The sequence below is a fragment of the Anolis carolinensis genome, chromosome 1 (genome assembly GCF_035594765.1).
Source record: "Anolis carolinensis isolate JA03-04 chromosome 1, rAnoCar3.1.pri, whole genome shotgun sequence".
NCBI lineage: Eukaryota > Metazoa > Chordata > Lepidosauria > Squamata > Dactyloidae > Anolis > Anolis carolinensis.
Genome location: NC_085841.1, coordinates 189143392 through 189164220, shown reverse-complemented (window position 1 = coordinate 189164220; position 20829 = coordinate 189143392). Strand labels below are relative to the sequence as shown.

The 20829-nt window shown below is 40.5% G+C and overlaps 1 protein-coding gene across 2 annotated transcripts in view; it reads right to left on the bottom strand.

The window, feature by feature from the left end:
• Positions 1 to 3046: 3046 nt before the first annotated feature.
• ccnyl1 (cyclin Y like 1) overlaps positions 3047 to 20829 on the bottom strand; it is a 50182-nt gene continuing 32399 nt past the window's right edge. The window contains exons 6-11 of one of the 2 annotated variants that reach the window (XR_001730766.2): positions 18531 to 18582; positions 17754 to 17873; positions 16199 to 16365; positions 9660 to 9822; positions 5384 to 5569; positions 3047 to 3683 (exon numbers count right to left, since the gene is read on the bottom strand). Coding sequence is in view for 1 of the 2 variants with exons in the window: in XM_008118772.2 (XP_008116979.2) it covers positions 5453 to 5569; positions 9660 to 9822; positions 16199 to 16365; positions 17754 to 17873; positions 18531 to 18582 (619 nt within the window). In the remaining variant the exon portion in view is untranslated. Of the gene's footprint in view, positions 3684 to 3724; positions 5570 to 9659; positions 9823 to 16198; positions 16366 to 17753; positions 17874 to 18530; positions 18583 to 20829 lie in introns of those variants that run through there. The other variant, XM_008118772.2, reaches the window with a different exon arrangement.

Here is a 20829-nt window from a genome sequence, read left to right as displayed (position 1 = left end):
TGCCAGAATGCAACTCCCATTATCCCTCACCAATGGATATACTAGCTAGGCCAGAGGAAAGCCGCAATGCAATAAAGGTCACAAGTTATTCATCTCTAATCTGAAGGAACTTTCACAAGAACTATCCTTCCATTCCTTCATGGTCATATTACATATTTACAGCAGGCAACAAAATGCAACTTACCTAGAAGGTTTTGGTCAAGCAACGGCTTTCCTCATCCACACTGAATTAAGTGTCACACTTTGCTTGGTTCTGATCACCATGAATGTGAGCAAGGTAAAGGGGGCAACAAGGAGCTTGACTGTATAGTGGTATGTTGCCCACTATATAAACCATTGCCTCTGGATATTATTTGTATATACTACAACTTCACTTACATGCTGCATTCACATTAGAAGTGTCAAGAGCTCTCTTTTACTGAATACCTATAATGCTGAAGATTGAAAATGGTTCCATGTCAGCTAATCAATTTCCTTCAAATTCAGTGAAAGTACTAAAGGTTATCCTGGCTCGTCTTCAGATTTGAGCAGCTTTGCTCTTAAGCAAGTGTAAACAGACACAGGCAGATTCTTTATATACTGTTACTAAATATTTTACATAACGCTTTAGGGATTCAGAAGTCATCTTTGCACAAGGCAGATATTATTAACCTCAAGTTTGCCTAAATACCTTGAATTTCAGAAGCTAAGTAGGGCCAGGCTTGGCTAAGACTTGGGATTCTGCCAGAGTATACTGAATGCTGTTGGGCTATATTTAGAGGGGGGAAAAAGAAGTATCCTATAAAGAAATCTTGCCAAGACAACCCTGTAATAGGATCACCATAAGTTGGGGTTTACTTACTGGCACATGACAACAATTACTCATATTGTATATGGAGAGTTGACGATATGGTATATTTAAATTGAATTAATAATGACATTTCTTGCCTGACACTGGGCTGTGGTCTATAACCTCAGAATTTTTTTTTACCAAGGCGAGCAATGTCTATTACCTCCAGATATTGTTGGACCACAATTCCCAACATCGCTCACAAGTAAGGTTAAGACTGAGAAACTGCAGGGTATTATGGCTCAGGGGAAAATCTCACAAGCCATGGCATCTCTTTTTACTACAGCACTTTGACAGTTGAGGAAATTCTGCCTTTTATGGAAGTTCTGAAAATATAACAGCAACATCAGATAGGATTTTAATAGGTAAACAAAGCTGGGGGGGGTGTTAGTGGAAAATGTAGGTTATAACCTCTACTATATTACACAGTATTACTTGTGAATCAGGTGTATGTCCTGATGCCACTGAAAGGCATGAACATAGCTTTTAAGTCATAGGGAAATGTGGCTTTTTTGTCTGCTGCCTTACAGCAAACTGGACATTTTGCTGTTCAGAAAGAAATTCTTCTTCAGGTCATAAATCTTTTGGAGGTGCTCAGGAAGTCCCTTAAAATACAAGGAAGGAAGGGGTTAGTGTGCTCACTTATGGCAATGTTCAGTACTTGTGCATTCAAAGAATAAGTGTGCACAATCTAACACTTTACAACCTGCAATAATTAAAAATTGCTTCTGCCATTGAATTTGGAGTGTACTACTTCCAATTTCTCCCCACAGCTCTATTTGGAAGGGCAGAACTGTACAGCTACCATGTGTGATCCTATTCTCAATCCAGGTACTCAAGGTTAGGAAGCAGAGACAGACCTGAGTCGGGGTTTCAGTATCAGGGCTCACTAAGAAAAAAGGTGCCAGAAAGTCTTAGGAAACAACGTCCCATTTAGAAGCAGACTTGTCATCCAGGTCCCTGCCACTTTGGAAAACTGAGCATCCTTCTCTCTAGCAGCAACTACGTCAATACAAACAACTGCAGCACTCAGAAAATGGATGTTAAGCATGTCTTTTGGTATTTGTGGTTTGAACAGTCACCTTTCCAACTTCTCTTGTTTAACACATACCTCCTTACTCAGCAAAAGGGTTGTTCTTAACATTCATTTCCATTTTTCAAGGGCATGTTCTCTACCGGCCAGACCCACTTTAAGAGGTTTCAATATATAATTGCCTTGGAGACAAAAACAAAGTAATCCATATATAGAGGAGCAATATGGCAGCACTCAAGTGAGTAGACACCCTATTGAATTATGGCCAGTTTCTGAATTTCCAGCTAAGTATCTAGGCACAAAAGGGTAAGGCTGGCCTCCTTGTCATAAATATCTTCAGGTGGCAGGCACAAACATACTGGAAACAGTTTCCTCTGGTTTTAGCATGTACATAACAGGTGTATCGCTGGGGACCTCTCTTCTGTATCAAAAGGCAGTATTCACATAATCACTGGGACGCTAACAAAATTAAATATCCCACCACAGCACTTTGATATCTACAGATGAATACATTCATATTTATACTGCACTGTTCTGCATATTTTCTGAGTGTGTGCTCTTCCATTTTCTGTTATGCAACATCTCAGCCTCACTACTTCCTCACAGACAGATGTATGCAACCTGTTCAGGTGTACAAAAGCTGGACTTGAGCCAAAGGAGTTGAACATTTTTGTAGGAGTCTCTCTCTTCAATCTCTATTTCTTACTGATTTCAATTTTACTTGCCAATATACAGACCCTATTCTTGTAAGATACAAACGCCTTACCAAACACCAGTTGTATTATCTGAATATTGAAGAAACCCTAAAAGCTTTCACTTGTTCTGATTTTTTTTTTCGTGTCAGGAGCAACCGGAGTTGCTTCTGGAGTGAGAGAATTGGCTGTCTGCAAGGACGTTGTCCAGGGGACGCCCGGATGTTTTGATGTTTTTACCATCCTTGTGGGAGGCTTCTGTCATGTCCCCGCATGGAGCTGGAGCGGATAGAGGGAGCTCATCCACACTCTCCCCAGGTGGGATTCGAACCTGGCAGCTTTCAGGTCAGCAACCCAACCTTCAAGTCACTTAGTCCACTACGCCATCTGGGGGCTCCCAGATTTGTTCTGATAAACCAAATCTAGTTGTAGTGTGTATTTACAATGACTGTTAATTAAAATGGTAATAAGGAAACACATTGCACAACCATACACAGTATACAATTTATGAAATTACTTCTCAGTAAACCAGGAAAGTTCATTGTGAGACATGAAAGAGGTTCACATAGACTTGCAAACTACAAGAATTTCAGCTGTCAGGCTATCCCAAAGATGCTTTTTCCTGACTCTCCACATGGCCACGTAGCAAAGTAGGACCCAGTATTAAAATGCCACTACAGTACTTCTCAAAGACCCTTTCCTTCCTGCCTTCAAAGGAGAGGCAGGTGCTGATCTGATACAGGGTCTTTTTAGTGGCGATACCTGAGTTAATGGGATGCTCTCTGCTGGGCGGCGAACCTGGTGCTGAGTTTCAAGTCTCCATGGTGCCAGGTGAAAACGATATTGGGTGTCTATGCCTTTTAGATCTTATGAATGTATAGAGTGGGGGGCTTTCTATTATTTTGTGCTGGAGCTGTTGCACATCCTTATCTGCATAATTAGTGCAAGTTGCTCTGCAAAGTCTTCCGACTGCAGATTTGGTCTTTTGTCAACAAACATGAGGCGAACAGGTTAGTAGAGTCCAGCAGGCACTGTGGCATACGGTTTCAGTGATGTTTGCTGCAGGTATCCATATGTGCCCAGTGATATAAGGAGGAGGATGCACAAAAATCCAGTTGGGATAAACACCCTGGGAAAGAGGAATACAAAGTGAAGCAACAATGCCCAATCTTAATTAAAATAGAGTTTATTATTAGCTTCTCTTTTAATACAAACATGAGAAAGAAAAGCCACCTGAAGATGTAGCATTTGTTTCAAAATTGAATTGTGATCAATACCTGAAACCACAGACTTCGTGGAACACCTGCTTGCGGCTGGTAAGTTAAAATACTGCATGAGACCATAACAGTCTGAGGACCTGTGTACACTCGGGAAGCAAGTTGGACTCGGCATTAAATACAACGATTATAAGAGAGGCTGCACACGGGTTTGTGCTGCACCAGTTGTTGGATGTTTTGAAATACAAATGATTTAAATATTTTGACCTGAAGCTGAGAAGATCTGCAGTCCAGGTAAGTTTTTTAATGCTTCCTAATTTTGGAACAAAAAGATGAATTCATTTAAATTCCATTTCTGGAAGAGCAAACTAGCTTTAGAACAGTGGTTCTCAACCTGTGGTTCCCCAGATGTTTTGGCCTTCAACTCCCAGAAATCCTAACAGCTGGTAAACTGGCTGGGAGTTCTGGGAGTTGTAGGCCAAAACACCTGGGGACCCAAAGGTTGAGAACCACTGCTTTAGAGGAAAAACTCAGCCTTTTGTAGTTTACTTCCAGAAAAAGGGACATTAAATACCAGGCTTTTAATAAAAGAAGTCTTCTAAAAGGCAATTACATGAACTAAAGATTATCATGCCTCCCTCATCAGCAAGGCCAGGGTCATCAAAAGACTTCCCCACTGTGAATCTAAAGCTTTTTGGAAGCACAGGACAAAAGCAAAAACGTGCTCCATATCCATTGTTTGCAGTAGAAAAGTTTTGCAGAGCAGCCTTATTGTCCGTTGATCACCAAACCGGTTTATTTGTTCAAGCTAAGCTTTCAATGAAGTTCTATTCAGAATTTCAGCCAAAAAGAAAAAAAACAGTATTATGGACTGTGTTTCTTCCAGGCCGGGCCAAAAAGGGCATGAACATGGGAAACAACATAGCTGACAAGAAGTGGCCCCCTGACCAACTTGTTTTCCTCCCAGTGAACACAGAATGCCATTTCTTTCTTGTAGTCGAAAGACAATTTCAATCCCCTGACAATGTCAAAATAGAGACATTGTGTTTATGAAGGGAAGCTATATGCTTGCTGTTTAGCAGCTCCTTGGTCTATCACTGAATACCAATGTCCCAATCAAACAGCCTTGTTAGTAAATGTGCGGTGCAAGGAGTGGGACAGGAGAAGAACTGGTCACTTGTTGGTGCTACAGCACTGTTTCCAGAGTGGCTATACATACTCTGTATGAGCAGGAGCACTGCACTGACTCTGAAAGGCAACTGCAGCCAGGACCTGGTTGACTGAGGGAGGGAAACATTGTGACTCTTGCTGTGTTAACGTTCAAATTCTAAAATTAAAACTAGTCATTATTAAAAACTCACATAGTTCACAGCTATAGGCCTACACAGTAAGCAAATGTCTGTGGATTGGGGGCGGGGGTGAGGAGAAAAAGGAAACAAAACACTCTCCAAAATGTTCTTGCGTTTCTGGAGTTTGAAAAGAGTGTGCCCATTTGTCGAGGTCCCATCTCCCCGCCCCCCCTGCATCCCATGGAATTATTATGATCCTCTGGACTTCCTTGGCTGGATTTGCTCACCCCTCACTCTGGCTGGAAGATGCCGCCACTGCTGACCTGTGAGTGAAGGTGGTATTCCTGTTCGTAGGAATGCTGGTGCCACAATGCCGCAGCTTTTCATCTTGCTCAAGAGAGGATTGCATTAGAACGGCGAATGCCAACTAAGTTATCAGCACTGAACGATCGTCTCATAGCAGCTTTTGACAGATCTTTGTATTTGTCCTCACATAGCCTGGAGATGGCCTGAAAAACACGGTCAAGGCAGAAGTATGTGTTCAGCATTAGCACAGCCTTATTTTTTACACTACTGTATTTCTTCAATTCTAACATGCACTCCCCCCCCCCCTATATAAACCTCTCTTAAAACGGGGTGTGTAATTAGAATTGCAGGTGGATTTTATGTATTTTTGGTGGTGATACTGAAATTACAGCACGTTTTACAATCAATGGTGTCTTACATTGTGCCTTTATAGAAAAAACAACTACTACTATGTTGAGAAAAACCTTAATGAGACTTGTTCTGAAGTGGGCAGGTATACCTACTTTCTTTAAGAAGCATTATCTTTTTTCAAAATAAAAAAAAAGGAGCAACATCCTACAGCATATCAAGTTTACAGAACCATCACATATAATCAATGTTTTCATGTCTCCCTTTTCAGCAAAAAGCTCCATAGTAACTTCTAAACAAAGCTAATTAGCTTAACATTTATGAGTGAATCCCCATGGGCTTGACGTGTATAGATGAATTTTAATATCAAAACCAATTTCTAAGTTCAGATCCAATTGCTAAGTTCATTACTGATATGAAGGGGTAGCTGCTCATCTCCTTTTAGGAGATCAAGCAAACATTCAGCCTAAGAAAAGGAAAAGAGGGCTGGATAGGCCATTCCCGAGTTACGAACATCTGACTTATGTACAACTCATAGTTACAAACTGGCTTCTCTCTTCACTCCCTCCATGAAATCTTAGTGCTGAGCCGAAGTGTGTCTATCTCTCCACACCCACTTCCTTTTTTTTCTTATCAATGTATCTCCAAACCCTCTTTCCTCTTTCTTACTATCAATCGCTCCAAACCCCTTTTCCCTTTTCTTCTCATAAATCTCTCCAAACACCTTTTCTTTTTCTTTCCTATCAATGTCTCTCCAAATGCCTTTTCCTTCCTATTGATATATCTCCAACCCCCCTTTCCTTTTTCTTCCCATACATTTCTCCAAACTCCTTTTAATTTTCTTTCCTATCTATGTCTCTACAAACCCCCTTTCCTCTTTCTTCCCATCAATCTCTCTCCAAACTCTTTATTCATATCGATCTCTCAAAACCCTCTTTCCTCATATGGATATTTCTCCAAGCCCCTTTTCTCTTTCTTCCTATCGATCTCACTCCACCTTCCTTTTCTTTTTCTTCCTATCAATATCTCCTTCACCCTTCCTGTATCTTGCTACCTCTCCTTTCCTTCATGCAAGACACAACTTTTAATTGACCTGGCTCAATGCCATGCAATGCTGGGATTTATAGTTTGATGGTGCATAGCATTCTTTGGCAGATAAGGATAAAGACTTTGTAAAACTACAGCTCTCAGGAACCCACAGTCCTGAGCTAAGGCAGCTAAAGTGGTACCAAACTGCATTCATTCCACAGCATAAATTCACCCCAAGCAAACTGAGGCAGAATAAACAGGGGAGGCTCCTGAACTATCCATTTCGATGGTTTTCCATTCCATTGCTTGGAAGGTTTGGTTTTTTTTCAAAAGGGGATTCTAATCAGACAGGAACTATAATATGCACCTTTTGGGGCCAAATGACAAGGAGTACACATTTTGCTGGACCTGTTCCAACTTACATACAAATTCAATGAACCTACAGAACCTATCTTGCTTATAACTTCAAATCAAATAAAACCAAACTTTATTACAGTCCAAAGACCCAATCTGCTCAGAGGTAAGAAGTCCACAATTGCCAACAGATTCATAAACTGATAAGACCACTTAAATGCAGAATGAATGCAATGCAAAGTGCATATAAATAAGGGTAAAAACACTGCAAATACACACAAGTTTGTAACTTAGGAAATGCCTGTAATTGTATAGAACAGTACCTCAGCATTCCACCCAGTGCTATAATAACCCTTCATTTTGTTTCAAGAACTCAAACAGGATGTATATAATGATTAACTAGGGGAAGTTGTTAAATTCACCTGAAACCCAAAGTGTGACCAGAATAATGAAATGAAAACATTATCCTAATCGACTATGAATGTGAGATGCCACATCAGCTCTATGGAACGGCTAATTTTCTCCCTACTGATTTCTCTACTGCTCAGGATACCTAAAATAAGGAAAGTGGAGGAAACGCAAAGTGAGAGAGAAGCACTTTCAGCAACTGTCCACAACCGGCTGACTTTTCCTCCTGTTTGGAGCTTTGAATCAAGATACCCTCTGAAGAAAACAGACAGTCTGAAGCAACAATACTTATTTATGCCCACTTACCTGGAAATCTCACTGAACTTAATGAAACTTATTTCTAAGTGGACAGGGAGGCTTGCACTACAGTCATAGTGTACAAAATTCTATCAAGATGTGCATGCTTCTTATTTGGTTGAGACCTATGGCACCAGGAAGAGGTTGTAATGGTAGGTGCCCCATATTATCTTTTTCTTTCTCAAGTGACACAGCTTCTTTTCTAGGTATCAGGGGTTTCAGCCTCAATCATAATGTGTAAAATATGCAGACTGTTGGGCTAGTCAGTTTGTGTCTGTATCCAAACCCATACTTGTCTGTATCCACAGTGTCTTTTTGAGACCGTTTTGCCTTTCCAAAATGATAACACTACATAACACGTTTTTTGTTCCTGGGTTATAAATAGCATTTCCTAATTGGTTCTATCATAAAACATGGGAAAAGTATATTAAACTGCAAAAAAATTATTTCTATGGGACATCCTGCAGCACATTTTGCTAGAGTTTTTCCAATGAATATCTGATAGTGTCTCAACCAATTCAACATAGTTTGTGGAAGCCACAAAAATGAAGTTTCTGAAGTATAATAACTATTTTCAAATAAGTATAGGGTATAGGGTGGCAACCTGTGCTGGACGGGGTTACACTCCCCCTGAAGTCACAGGTCCGCAGTCTGGGAGTCCTCTTGGATTCATCGCTTACGCTCGAGGCTCAGGCGTCGGCGGTGTCTGGGAGGGCCTTCGCACAATTGAGACTCGTGCGCCAACTGCGACCATACCTCGCGAAGGCTGATCTGGCCGGGGTGGTCCATGCCTTGGTCACCTCCAGACTGGACTACTGTAATGCGCTCTACGTGGGGCTGCCCTTGAAAACGGCTCGGAAGTTCCAACTGGTCCAACGAGCGGCAGCCAGGATGTTAAGTGGGGCCCCTTACAGAGAGAGGTCAACCCTCCTGTTCAAGGAGCTCCACTGGCTGCCATTTACTTTCCGAGCCCAATTTAAGGTGCAGGTGCTTACCTACAAAGCCCTGAACGGTTTGGGAACCATCCTACCTCCGTGACCGCATCTCCGTCTACGAACCCACGCGTTCACTTCGGTCATCTGGAGAGGCCCTGCTCGTGATCCCACCTGCGTCGCAAGCGCGGTTGGTGGGGACACGAGACAGGGCCTTCTCTGTGGTGGCCCCCCGACTCTGGAACACCTTCCCCAAGGATCTCAGACAGGCCCCTACATTGGCAGTCTTCAGAAAGAACTTGAAGACCTGGCTGTTCCAATGTGCCTTCCCAGATTAATAGGAAATCTCCAACACCAAGTCCCATAAGCACTTTATTAGAACTAAGATCGTATATCGCACTCTGCACTTGCCCTATAAGCCTTATATATCACCTGTCACATCAGCACTTTTAATCTTGTACCCATTACTCTGGCCCGGCCCAGTTTTATTGTGTTTTAGCGTATTGTTTATTGCTTGTTGTTTATACTGTTTTAATTGTTTTTAATTTGCCTTTTGTTTTGTACTGTTATATTGTGTGTTGAGGCCTTGGCCTTTGTAAGCCGCATTGAGTCCTTCGGGAGATGCTAGTGGGGTACAAATAAAGTATAATAATAATAATAATAATAATAATAATAATAATAATAAGTACTGTACAATTAAATAGGAAATAACACTTTCAAACCAGGAACAGAAATGTTTTCTAATTCTGTTACAAAATATAATCATTATGTGAAGGATTTCTGTCACTAAGGTAGAAGTCCTTCCAATAAAACCAAACCAGAAAGCTGTGCAAGCCATACTAGTGTGATTAGCAGCAACAGACACTGCTGTTCTGCAAACAAAGTCCACAGACTTTGTCCACCACCAAACAAAGTCCACCATTACCTCCAGTTTCTGTGCTCGCTCTTTACTAAGGGGCTCCAGCAGAAAGCTCAGGTTGTTGTCGTCTGCTAAGGAGCGAAGGTCAAAGTAGTATTTGGCGTAAACACTGGCAGGAACATTGATATTGAATTGCAGCAGCTCCAAGAAGTGTCTTTCCATCTCATTCCTGGAAAAGAAAAGAAAAGCAAGTTGGTGGAAAACAAACCAGGACCTTGTAAACTTTATTAAGACACAAACACAAATCTCACCCATACTTTTTGAACTAGAAAAAAGGGTGCATGTTGCAGTCAAAGCATTAAAAAGGGGGGCAATGTTAATATGTTTCTGTAAGAAGCAATAGGCAATTTGAAATACGGGACCCCCAACTTGGGGGAAAAGGTTGTGTTCTGTCGCACACTCCCTTGGCTGACTTGGGAGGCCCTGTTTAGACTTCCATTAGTGCAGCTGTACACAATTCGCCTTCCATTCTCATTCTCACCAGGCCCTGTGCCGCAGTTATCAGATGAAACGAATGATGGGTGTGCTGTTGATTAGTTCTGAAGAACTTGCAGACATTTTCAGAGGGTTGATAACAGGAAAGGCTTTTTTCCTTGTTGAAGTACAGCCAGACCAACAAAAGAAGTGGGCATATCACCACGGCAACAAATGGATCTCTGAAGAGCGGCTGCTATTATCTTGGAGTAAAAAGCCTCTTGAGGCAACATGGATTCATCTCTAGCAATAAATAAATAAGCAAGCTAGCCGCATTAGGTAGGCAAAGGAGTCCTCTGTCCTGAAACTTCTGAGAGGATACTTTTCCAGGGCAAGATAGGAAGAATTTTTTTTAAGGCAGTCTCATCTTATTCCACCAAAATACATCCTATGCATTCAGAGGCTGAGCAATCTACAAAAAACAACTATAGTCTTCAAATGGGTTGAAAAGCAATAGCATTAGGTAATAGTTCTAAAGTTGTCAAATACTGTTAAAAAGCATTGTTTTAGCTTTCATTTAAATGTGCAGGGTTTTCTTCTTATTGAAAATTTTCCATTTTTTGTCAATTCAAAAATAATTAATTTTTTAAAAAAGCATCCACCAAGCTTAAAATATAGAAGGTAAAATATAGTCTTCCTCAAGGATATATTTTAAATTAATTCATATTAGGAAAATCTGAAGTCATGGAAGTCATTTCCAACCCCAATTAGCATAATACTGGAATACAATGCAGTATGTTCAAACAGAAGCATTCCTGTAAAAAGTTACATGTGCTTTTTGACATCACCAATACACCACAATATCTCACCCACACAAACCAGTAAACACAACCACTATAAGAAGAAAAACATTTTAAAAAATTGGGCCCACACTGTCTAGTAGTCTACTGTTGCACAAGAAAGGGGCACTCTCATTTTGTTCTTGTTGTTTCTGACTTTACTTACTTACTTAGGCTATCCCTCATAGTTAGAGGATGATGGTCCTCCATCTTTGCTATCCTGGGGATGGATCCGTAGATGGCTGAAGAGACCCATTCTTGATCTGCATGTTCTCCCGCAGTGAGGACAAATGTTTCCAGGTGGAAGGCGGTCTCGGTCAGGTTGGCTTGACGGGCCTTCCTCTTGGCACGTTTCTCCCTTAAGCCCTCCATTCGTGCCTCTTCGAACTCCACAGCACTGCTGGTCACAGCTGACCTCCAATTAGAGCGCTCAAGGACCAGGGCTTCCCAGTTATTAGTGTCTATGCCAGTTTTTAAGGTTGGCTTTAAGCCCATCTTGAAATCTCTTTTCCTGCCCACCAACATTACATTTCCCGTTCTTGAGTTCGGAGTAGAGTAGCTGCTTTGGGAGACGGTGATCGGGCATTCGGACAACGTGGCCAGTCCAGCGGAGTTGATGGCATAGGAGCATCGCTTCAATGCTGGTGGTCTTTGCTTCCTCAAGCACATTGACATTTGTCCACCTATCTTCCCAAGAGATTTGCAGGATTTTTCTGAGGCAACGCTGATGGAAACGCTCCAGGAGTTGGGTGTGATGTCCATAGATCGTCCACGTTTCGCAGGCGTAGAGCAGGGTTGGGAGGACAATGGCTTTATAAATAAGCACCTTGGTATCTCTACGGATGTCCCGGTCATCAAACACTCTCTGCTTCATACGGAAAAATGCTGCACTCGCAGAGCTCAGGCGGTGTTGTATATCAGTGTTGATGTTGACTTTTGTGGAGAGGTGGCTGCCAAGGTAGCGGAAATGGTCAACATTTTCTAATGTTACACCGTTAAGCTGTATTCCTGGCATTGCAGAGGGATTAGCTGGTGCCTGTTGGATGAGCACTTTGGTTTTCTCGATGTTCAGTGAGAGGTCGAGCTTCTCGTATGCTTCTGCAAAGGTGTTTAGAGTGGCTTGTTGGTCTTCTTCTGAGTGCGCACAGACTACGTTGTCATCGGCATATTGGAGTTCTATAACAGATGTTGTGGTGACCTTGGTTTTGGCTCTCAGTCTGCTGAGGTTAAATAGCTTGCCATCTGTCCGATAGATGATTTCCACCCCGGTGGGAAGCTTCCCATCAACAAGGTGAAGTATCATAGCGATGAAGATGGAAAATAAGGTAGGGGCAATAACACATCCCTGCTTGACACCTGATTCCACCTTAAATGGGTCACTTTGGGAGCCGTTGCTATCCAAGACTGTTGCCATCATGTCATCATGGAGGAGCCGCAGGATGCTCACAAATTTGTCAGGGCACCCAATTTTTTGGAGGATGGTCCAGAGAGCGCTGTGATTCACTGTGACGAATGCCTTTGCAAGGTCAATGAATGCCATGTACAGAGGTTGATTTTGTTCCCTGCATTTTTCTTGGAGCTGTCGTGCAGTAAAGATCATGTCCACTGTTCCTCTGGAGGGCCGGAAGCCATTCTGGGATTCTGGGAGGGTGTCTTCTAAGACAAGGAGAAGGCGGTTTGCAAGGATTCTTGCAAGGATTTTCCCAGCGGAGGTTAGAAGGGAGATACCGCGATAGTTCTCGCAGTCTGTTCTGTCCCCTTTCTTGAAAAGGGTGATGATGGTGGCATCTTTGAAGTCTGCTGGGATTTTCTTGGTCACCCACACCTTTTCAATGAGCTGGTGGAGTTGTTGTATCAGCTCAGGTCCACCCGCTTTGAAGATTTCACAGCCGTTGTAACATGTATCATGTTATCCTCCACCTGCTCCGCCATTGAGGTCTTTGGGTCTTCGGATTGTGCTTGGTTTGGAACCTCCCCTGCGGCCACTCCTGGGAGTGCATGACTCCAGTGGTTGTGCCAGCAATCCTATCACATGGTTTTCCTGGCAATATTTTGTTTTTAAAGGGGAGGTTGGCTTTGACTTCCTCTGAGGCTGAGAGAATATGGCTTGCTATGGGCACACAGTGAGTTTCCATGACCAAGTGTAGACTCGAATTCTGGTCTCCAAAGTCAATGGTTCAACACTCAAACCACTATAATACACTGCCATTCACTCTGTTTTCTAGTCTTAAATAAAGAGACCTGTAGATGTCTAGCTATAGATGGGAGGGAAAGGCTCAGCAAGAAAAAAGGCAGCTGTAAGGTACTTTGACAATAAGAAAAGAGGCAGAAACTAAGGGCTGGCACACATCCTAGTGAGAGGAGTTGCCGTCCCATATTATTACTGCCTGCCTTTTAGCCCCCATTTTCTGCAAGCTGTAGATTGAACTATGTATTCAAACTGTGCAATTCCAAATAGATTTTCCCCAATTTACTCTGGGCAAAGCAAAAACCACACCATCGATCCTGTTGATAACACAGTTTCCTCCATAGAAATAGCAGATGCACAATTGTGTATTAAATGTCTACATCACGATTTCTTGATAACCTGAAAAGGGGGGGGGGGGGGGGCTGGGGACAGCAGCCAACCATTCCTTTAAAAAAAACGTAGTTCAGTTGCAGAGCTTGATAACAAAGAAGAATAAATGATCTAGCCAGCTCATTTCTCAATGAGAAAAGAAGCTTTGTGTGTTTTCCCTTGCAAGATGGACTAGGGTTCCATTAACTCCACAGCCAGAATTAATTTCCTGCTCATATGGCCATAAAGTGTATAGAAATGCAAATCAGATGATGTTTTGATGATCAGCTGATCATGCATTCATTTCCCCCTTTTTGTGCAGACCTCACTAATACATATTAATTGTATAAAAATACAATGCTTTATGAGATTAAAAAGTCTATTAATAAGGGTTTAAAGCCTCGGAATAGCAAAAAGGACCCTTGTATTTGCCTTGCCATATTTGCCATGATGCGGAGCCCAAGAATGAACAGCATGTTCCCTCTTTTTTATTTGCCGTAATCTACAGGATTACCAGATGCACGACTAGAAGGGTTTCCCTATTCTTACAACACTTCATTAAGGCAAGCATTTTAGAACATTTAGCTAATCAAGTGATACAATTTCCTCTTGGTTCAGATTTCTCATCACAGAATCAGAAGTGCAACGCAAATAAAATTTTCAGCAGAGGGAAATTCTATTTCTCCTTTTCTAAATTTCCTACTTTATATTTTTAACCTTATCCAGGTAGGCCTAAAAGTATTGTTGAAAATCTCTATACTTCAAGATACTAATTAGATATGATGTGTGCAAGATTCTATTCCCCTCTTCCCAGAACTATGTATGACTTTTAAGTTAACATCTACAGTAGAGTCACTTATCCAAGACTCGCTTATCCAAGCTTCTGGATTATCCAAGCCATTTTTGTAGTCAATGTTTTCAATATATCGTGATATTTTTATGCTAAATTCGTAAATACAGTAATTACAACATAACATTACTGCGTATTGAACTACTTTTTCTGTCAACAACAACAACTCTTTATTGTTTAGTCAGTTTTGACCATGTCAAAACACGTAAGACATACAAAAAGTACATTTCTGTCAAATGTGTTGTATAACGTGATGTTTTGGTGCTTAATCTGTAAAATCATAACCTAATTTGATGTTTAATAGGCTTTTCCTTAATCCCTCCTTATTATCCAAGATATTCGCTTATCCGAGGTTCTGCCGGCCCGTTTAGCTTGGATAAATGAGACTCTACTGTATTTATAAAATAGGCAATTAAGCTTAGCCAGGGAGGTGTAGTACTTTGAGTGTTAGATAAGGACTAGGCTGAATTCCTTGATCAGGCTCAGAAACCCACTAGATGACATTGGACAAGTCACACTTTCAGTTTCAGAGGAAGGCAATAACAAACACACATGAACAAAAGTTTCAAGAAAATTCAATGATGGAGAAGAAATATAGCCCAGAGACAGATGGAGGAAAAAGACCTTTCCTGGATGAGGCAAGGAGAAAAATAAATAAGGCAGATTAGGAACATAACAGGAAATACTTTTCTAAAGCAACAGGTGAGTACTTGCCTTGCCTGGAGTGGCTATGCACCAGCAACAAGATATTGGTCAAGCAAAGAATCTTAGTATTCTGTGCCTAAGAAAACCTTGTGAAATTCACAGGGGTGCCATAAGCCAAGAGGCATCAGAAGGCATGGATACACACAGAACAGACACATACAGGGACCAAGTCAATGCCATTCATATGTTTGCCGCTTCCATTTCCTCCACTGTCAAGGCAGTGCCCTTACTAACAGTCATCCTCATTCCAGTCATTTCCTTTACTCAGCCTAGCTGAATTCTTGTTGAACCTTAGTGATGCCCAAATTTCAGGGTTTTCAAAAATGTTTTTCCCACATGGTCAGAACATTTCTGGAAATGTTACATCTCTGTGGGTTGTATTTTATATTGGCTATTTTTTGGCTATTTTTGTTATATATTTCTAAAGGAAAACACTCATTTACTTGGTAAGTACACAAGATTGAAGAAGTGGTATAAATTATCAGCAATTTTATGTGAATTGCTGAAACTGGCTGCATTGGTCCCCAACAATAGTTCTTTAGTGTCCATAGCTGAAGAATACATATAAGAAAGAGTGAATGCACACCATTAGTTAGAAGCATTAAAAATGATGATTTCAGAGAACAAGAGTCATTAAAGGGAAAAGCACAGATTTATTGTACAATGGAGAATATACAATGGGGGCTGGGCTGTGACGCAGGCTAGTGAGCAGCCTGCTGCAATAAATCACTCTGACCATGAGGTCATGAGTTCGAGGCCAGCCCGTGGCAGGGTGAGCACCCGTCAATTAAAAATAAAAAATAACCCGAAAGATAGTTGCATCTATCAAATAGGAAATAAGGTACCACTTAAAGTGGGGAGGCAAATTTAACTAATTTACGACGTTGGAATGAGGAAATGCCGTCACAGTGGATGATGAAGCAGCTGCTCCCCTGTGGCCAGAATCGAACATCCCCTCAGGAGAAGGTTAAATTGCCTCTGCGTCTGTCTATCTCTATGTGTATATGGGCATTGAATGTTTGCCCTATATCTATATAATGTGATCCACCCTGAGTCCCCTTCGGGGTGAGAAGGGCGGAATATAAATACTGTAAATAAATTGTCCTAAATATACTACATTTTTAGCAAATATGATGCAGCAAAGAAAGAGGAACGAATCTAACCAATACATGCTACTTACATGTCTTCCACGGTAATATCCTTCAGAATTTGGCAGTAATCCACATTCCATACAGCCTGATCATCCCACACCTTTGAAGCCAGCAGTATAGCACCTAGAACTATTCTCTTCCAGTTACTTGGGCAGATATCAATCTCTGCATAGGTTAAAAGCCTTTCCAAGTAAACCTGCCGAGAAAAAAACTTGTTTTCATATCTTCATAATTCACATTTTATCTATGCAACACACAGATTTTGTTCACCATAATTTGTCTACAGCCAAAGTTTCTGTTTTGAATCAAACCAAATACAATCTATTTAACTCTATTTAAAACTATTTAAAACTGAACTAAAAATTACTTGATATAAATAAACTGCTGTAGCAGCTATGTGAATATGTTGTATATGGGACATCAATGAATTTCATATTAAGACTTGGGTCCCATCTCCAAGATATCACATTATGGATATATAAGTATTTCAAAACAATAAAGAACATTTCTGGTTTCAATGTTTTGAATAAGGGATGCTCAGCCTGATAGTTTAACTAGGCTTTCTTTTTTGGTGAAACACTGCCAACTAGTGGTAACGCTTTTCAAGTGTTTCAAATACTGTATCATATTTTCCCTTAGTAGTGATTTCTGATCTTGTAACATGTTTCACAAGAATTCCCATAGTACTGCCCAGAAAAGACAATGGAAATGAATTCTGGCTGTCAACAAATTATGTCATAGATTTGTCACTCTTTTAGGTGCCAGAAGGCTCTTCTGTTATTTTCACTGGAATAAAAATAAGTATTCCATAAGAAATGTTCATAACTAGTCATCCATGTTGATAATGCAAAGTAATACTGTGAAAGGATTCCCAATTCTTGATTGTTCTAATTTGCATATATTTCTACAAGAATCACCAAAAGGTACAATAGTAGAAATATAGCGGGCTTGCTTTATTCGCAAGAGTTTGGTTCTTGAACTCCCCACAGATACAAAAAAATATAGATGATCACATCCCATATTATTAAATGGCAGCGACCTCAACATGTACACATTGGCATGATCACATTAATGTTATTGTCATTTACTAATGTGAGGTGTGATGACTCATGGTCACTGGAAATCCGATCTTGAGAGTCCACTGTATTTAAGAGAGGCCCTTAATCCCCATTAATAACAAATGTTACTGTTTATTAGGCATGGAGCTTTATGTGCAAGTGTTCTGACACAAGAAGATGCAAATGAATATGTTTCTTTTCCATTTCTGTAATACCAGAAAATTGGAGTATTATCATTAAATTTGTGTAATGGGCTTGGGTCATATTTATGGAACACGAAAACTTCAATACAAGCGTCAGTGAAATTGCTGTTAGTAGAAGTATATAGAAGTGTGATTTAAGGTACAATAATGCACCAGAAATATTCTTAATGTTCAAAGTGGACTTCAATCTTAATTATCTTTAGCCAAACCATCATCAAGTAGATATTTTACTATTTGTTAAACTTAGTACAGGAAATATAGAAGATGCAAGACTTCATTTTCAAACATTAAACACTAGGTGGCAGCAATGAATGAAGCCTTACCAGTGTCACTATTGCACATTCAGCTGTCAGCTGCGCTGCACTAAAAAGGGTACGTACAAAGCGATAGATGTGCTTGTGATCAGGGTCATGCTTAAAGTAGTCATCTGGAACTTCTTCACGCTGAAACGTAACATAATGTTAAATACTCCACTGCAAATAACAGCAGGGCCGAGATTTGACTGAACATGCAGAGAGCATTATGCTATTAGTGATGTGAAAATATTCTGCATGGATTAATTTGAATCGGTTACATATGATAATTGGGATTGAGAGCATACATACTGTAATCTTTTAAGCATCATCCCTTTCTACTGGAGCTCACTTCCACATTAGGTTTAAAAAGGGAGGGGGCAGATACACATTCCAAAGTTGTATGGCAGGGTGCCATCAGGAGGAGGAAATGACAATTACCTCCATATGCATGAATAAGCTTTTGGATTCTAGAAGCACTGCACAGTTTCCCCAACATGATTAAATATAATCCCAGCTGTCTTCTTCAAAAGGAATATAGACAGAACCAGGCACAGAACTAAAAGTCCAAGGCCGCGATTCTTCTAGCATCAGATCTTAAATCCAGGAAGTAAAAAATCAGTCTGGGCAGATATAGTCTGAAGAACTATCAGGAGAAGCTAAAAGCCAGGAATGTTCTCTTATTTTTTTTCTACAATCCTGGTTTTCCTTACAAGCAAACTTAGATAGGTAGGCATAACATGTCAAGAATAAAAATACAATTGCTTACATTAAATCAAGTCAAACTAAGAGAACAATCAGATTTACCGTGAGTGGATGTGACTTCTCATCAAAAATATCCAGTGATCTATCTGAATCCCTGCAACACATAAAGATACATGCTATTGATGTTACCAAGCTTTCACCAATATATACATTTGCAGTTTGCACCTAACTCAATCTCAGGAGGGCTACACCCTATGAGCAGCGTATGCCTACAATCTGTACCTTGTTTTCTTTTGTATTCCTCTGGTTAAAAAAAATGCTGAAATTAGCATTTTTAAAGCATTACAATACACTTTGTAGTTTTGGAATCTGCCATCAAACTTTGTTGAATTTCAAGGTATTGCAGCCCAGACAGTGTAATTAAGCAACATGTAATCTCCTCAGTCTTCCATGTACTGCTAGACCGTAACTTCCTTCAGACCAGTGGTTCTCAACCTGTGGGTCCCCAGGTGTTTTGGTCTACAACTCCCAGGCAATTTACCAGCTGTTAGGATTTCTGGAGTTGAAGGCCAAAACATCTGGGGACGCACAGGTTGAGAACCACTGCTTCAGACCAAACCAGCCCACTTAAAAGCTACAATCCCAAAACATTTGTGGAGTTACACATTCCCTTAATCCTCCTGTAAGGGATTCAGTGTTTGTTTTAGAAGAGAACTCCAGTTGACTGGACAGTGCTAGACAAAAAACAAAATCTGTCCTACCATAATATGGAGTTGATGAAATGTCTCACTGACTCTAACAAAAAATAGCACAAAAAGCACATAAGGAATGTGCATTTATTTAATGCATGTATCAATACTGCCTTTCTGTTAAGCCAAAGTGAAGCCTTGCTTTAATTTTGGATTCTGTTATTTTAGGTATATCAGTAGTCAAACCCTAGTTGCAAGAGGCACTTAATTCCATGAGACGAGTGACAAAGATGTTTACCAAGTGGAATAGCACACCACGACCCTTACATCTTTCTCTTTTAAAATTATTTTTATTGGCATATATAGTAATAGAATACATCAAAAGAGTGAGAACAATAATTGTATAGAAAGTGTCCTTACATCTTTCTTATATTACTATAGATGCCACAAATGAGCCTAATATATATTTTATGTGGCTGTAAACCTTTGTAGACTTATTTGAAAGGCCATTTCATGTGAGTCAAATACAGGCTTTTTACCAAGCATTAGAGTGGTGGCAAAATTAGGGATGTGGGAAAGTGAAGAATAGCAAGAGTGAGATGTTCAAAAGCTGGGGGTAGAAACCAGGTGTCTCTGCAGAAGGCTTTCATGGCCGGGATCACAGGGTTGTTGTATATACCTCACAACCTCTGAGGATGCCTGCCATAGATGTGGGTGAAACATCAGGAGATAATACTTCTGGAACATGGCCATACAGACCAGAAAACACACAACAACCCTGATTCTGCAGAGTTGAACTGTAAGTCCAAATAGTCTGACCCACCATAGCCAATGTGAGAAATAGTGAGAGTTGTAGTCTGACTTCAGCTTTACTACAATCCCCTCCCACTGCTGCCTGCTGTCCCAAAACCTTTCTTAGAAGAATGCAGGGCTACAATGAGAGGAGAAGGACAAAATTGGGCAAAGGGCCTTGCATGAAAGCAGAAATTGTGCAAACGGCCTTCCTCCCGTGCTACCCCTGACCATTCAACTTACCATGACATTTCCACAAATGCGTCTCAGATACATTTTAAATCCTGTTTTCATAAATGAAAGATACTGCAAAACTTCATGTGGATGTTTAAGAAGTCAAAGAAACCAGCCTAAGCTCTAATTCATGAGCGCTGTGGTTCCTGTCTTTAAAGTAGTTCCTTCATTTCCAGAGTGCTATATTTAACACTAATCTCCTGCTGTTAAATGCATCCTGAAGAAGCTTGTATTTGCAACTCTTCTTTCCCAGCTCAGTTTACAAAGCTATTTCACACAAAACAACAGAAGATGGCAGTTGAATATACTTTTGGAGAATTTTTTTTAATGGCATTAAATGCAGAAATCCCATACTATCCATTACGAATTTGCCTCTCTCCCTCATTTTTTCAATATCCCAGAGCTCTTTAATCATAAATTAAGTAATAAAACACTGCAAGACTGATGAACTCAAAACAAGATTGAAAATCAAGTTTTTTAAAAGTCTAATTCATGTTTGCCTGTGATGTTTTTTCACATATTTTAAGAGTAATGGTACCCCTTAAATATTTATTAAAATATTTATATCCTGCCATTTATCATAGGGTCTTAGGGCAGGGTACAACTAGACTATTCTTCTTATAACCTGGCCTAGAAGAAAAGTTTTGAAATGTATACACAAGATCATTTTGTCTTCTTTTCCTTTT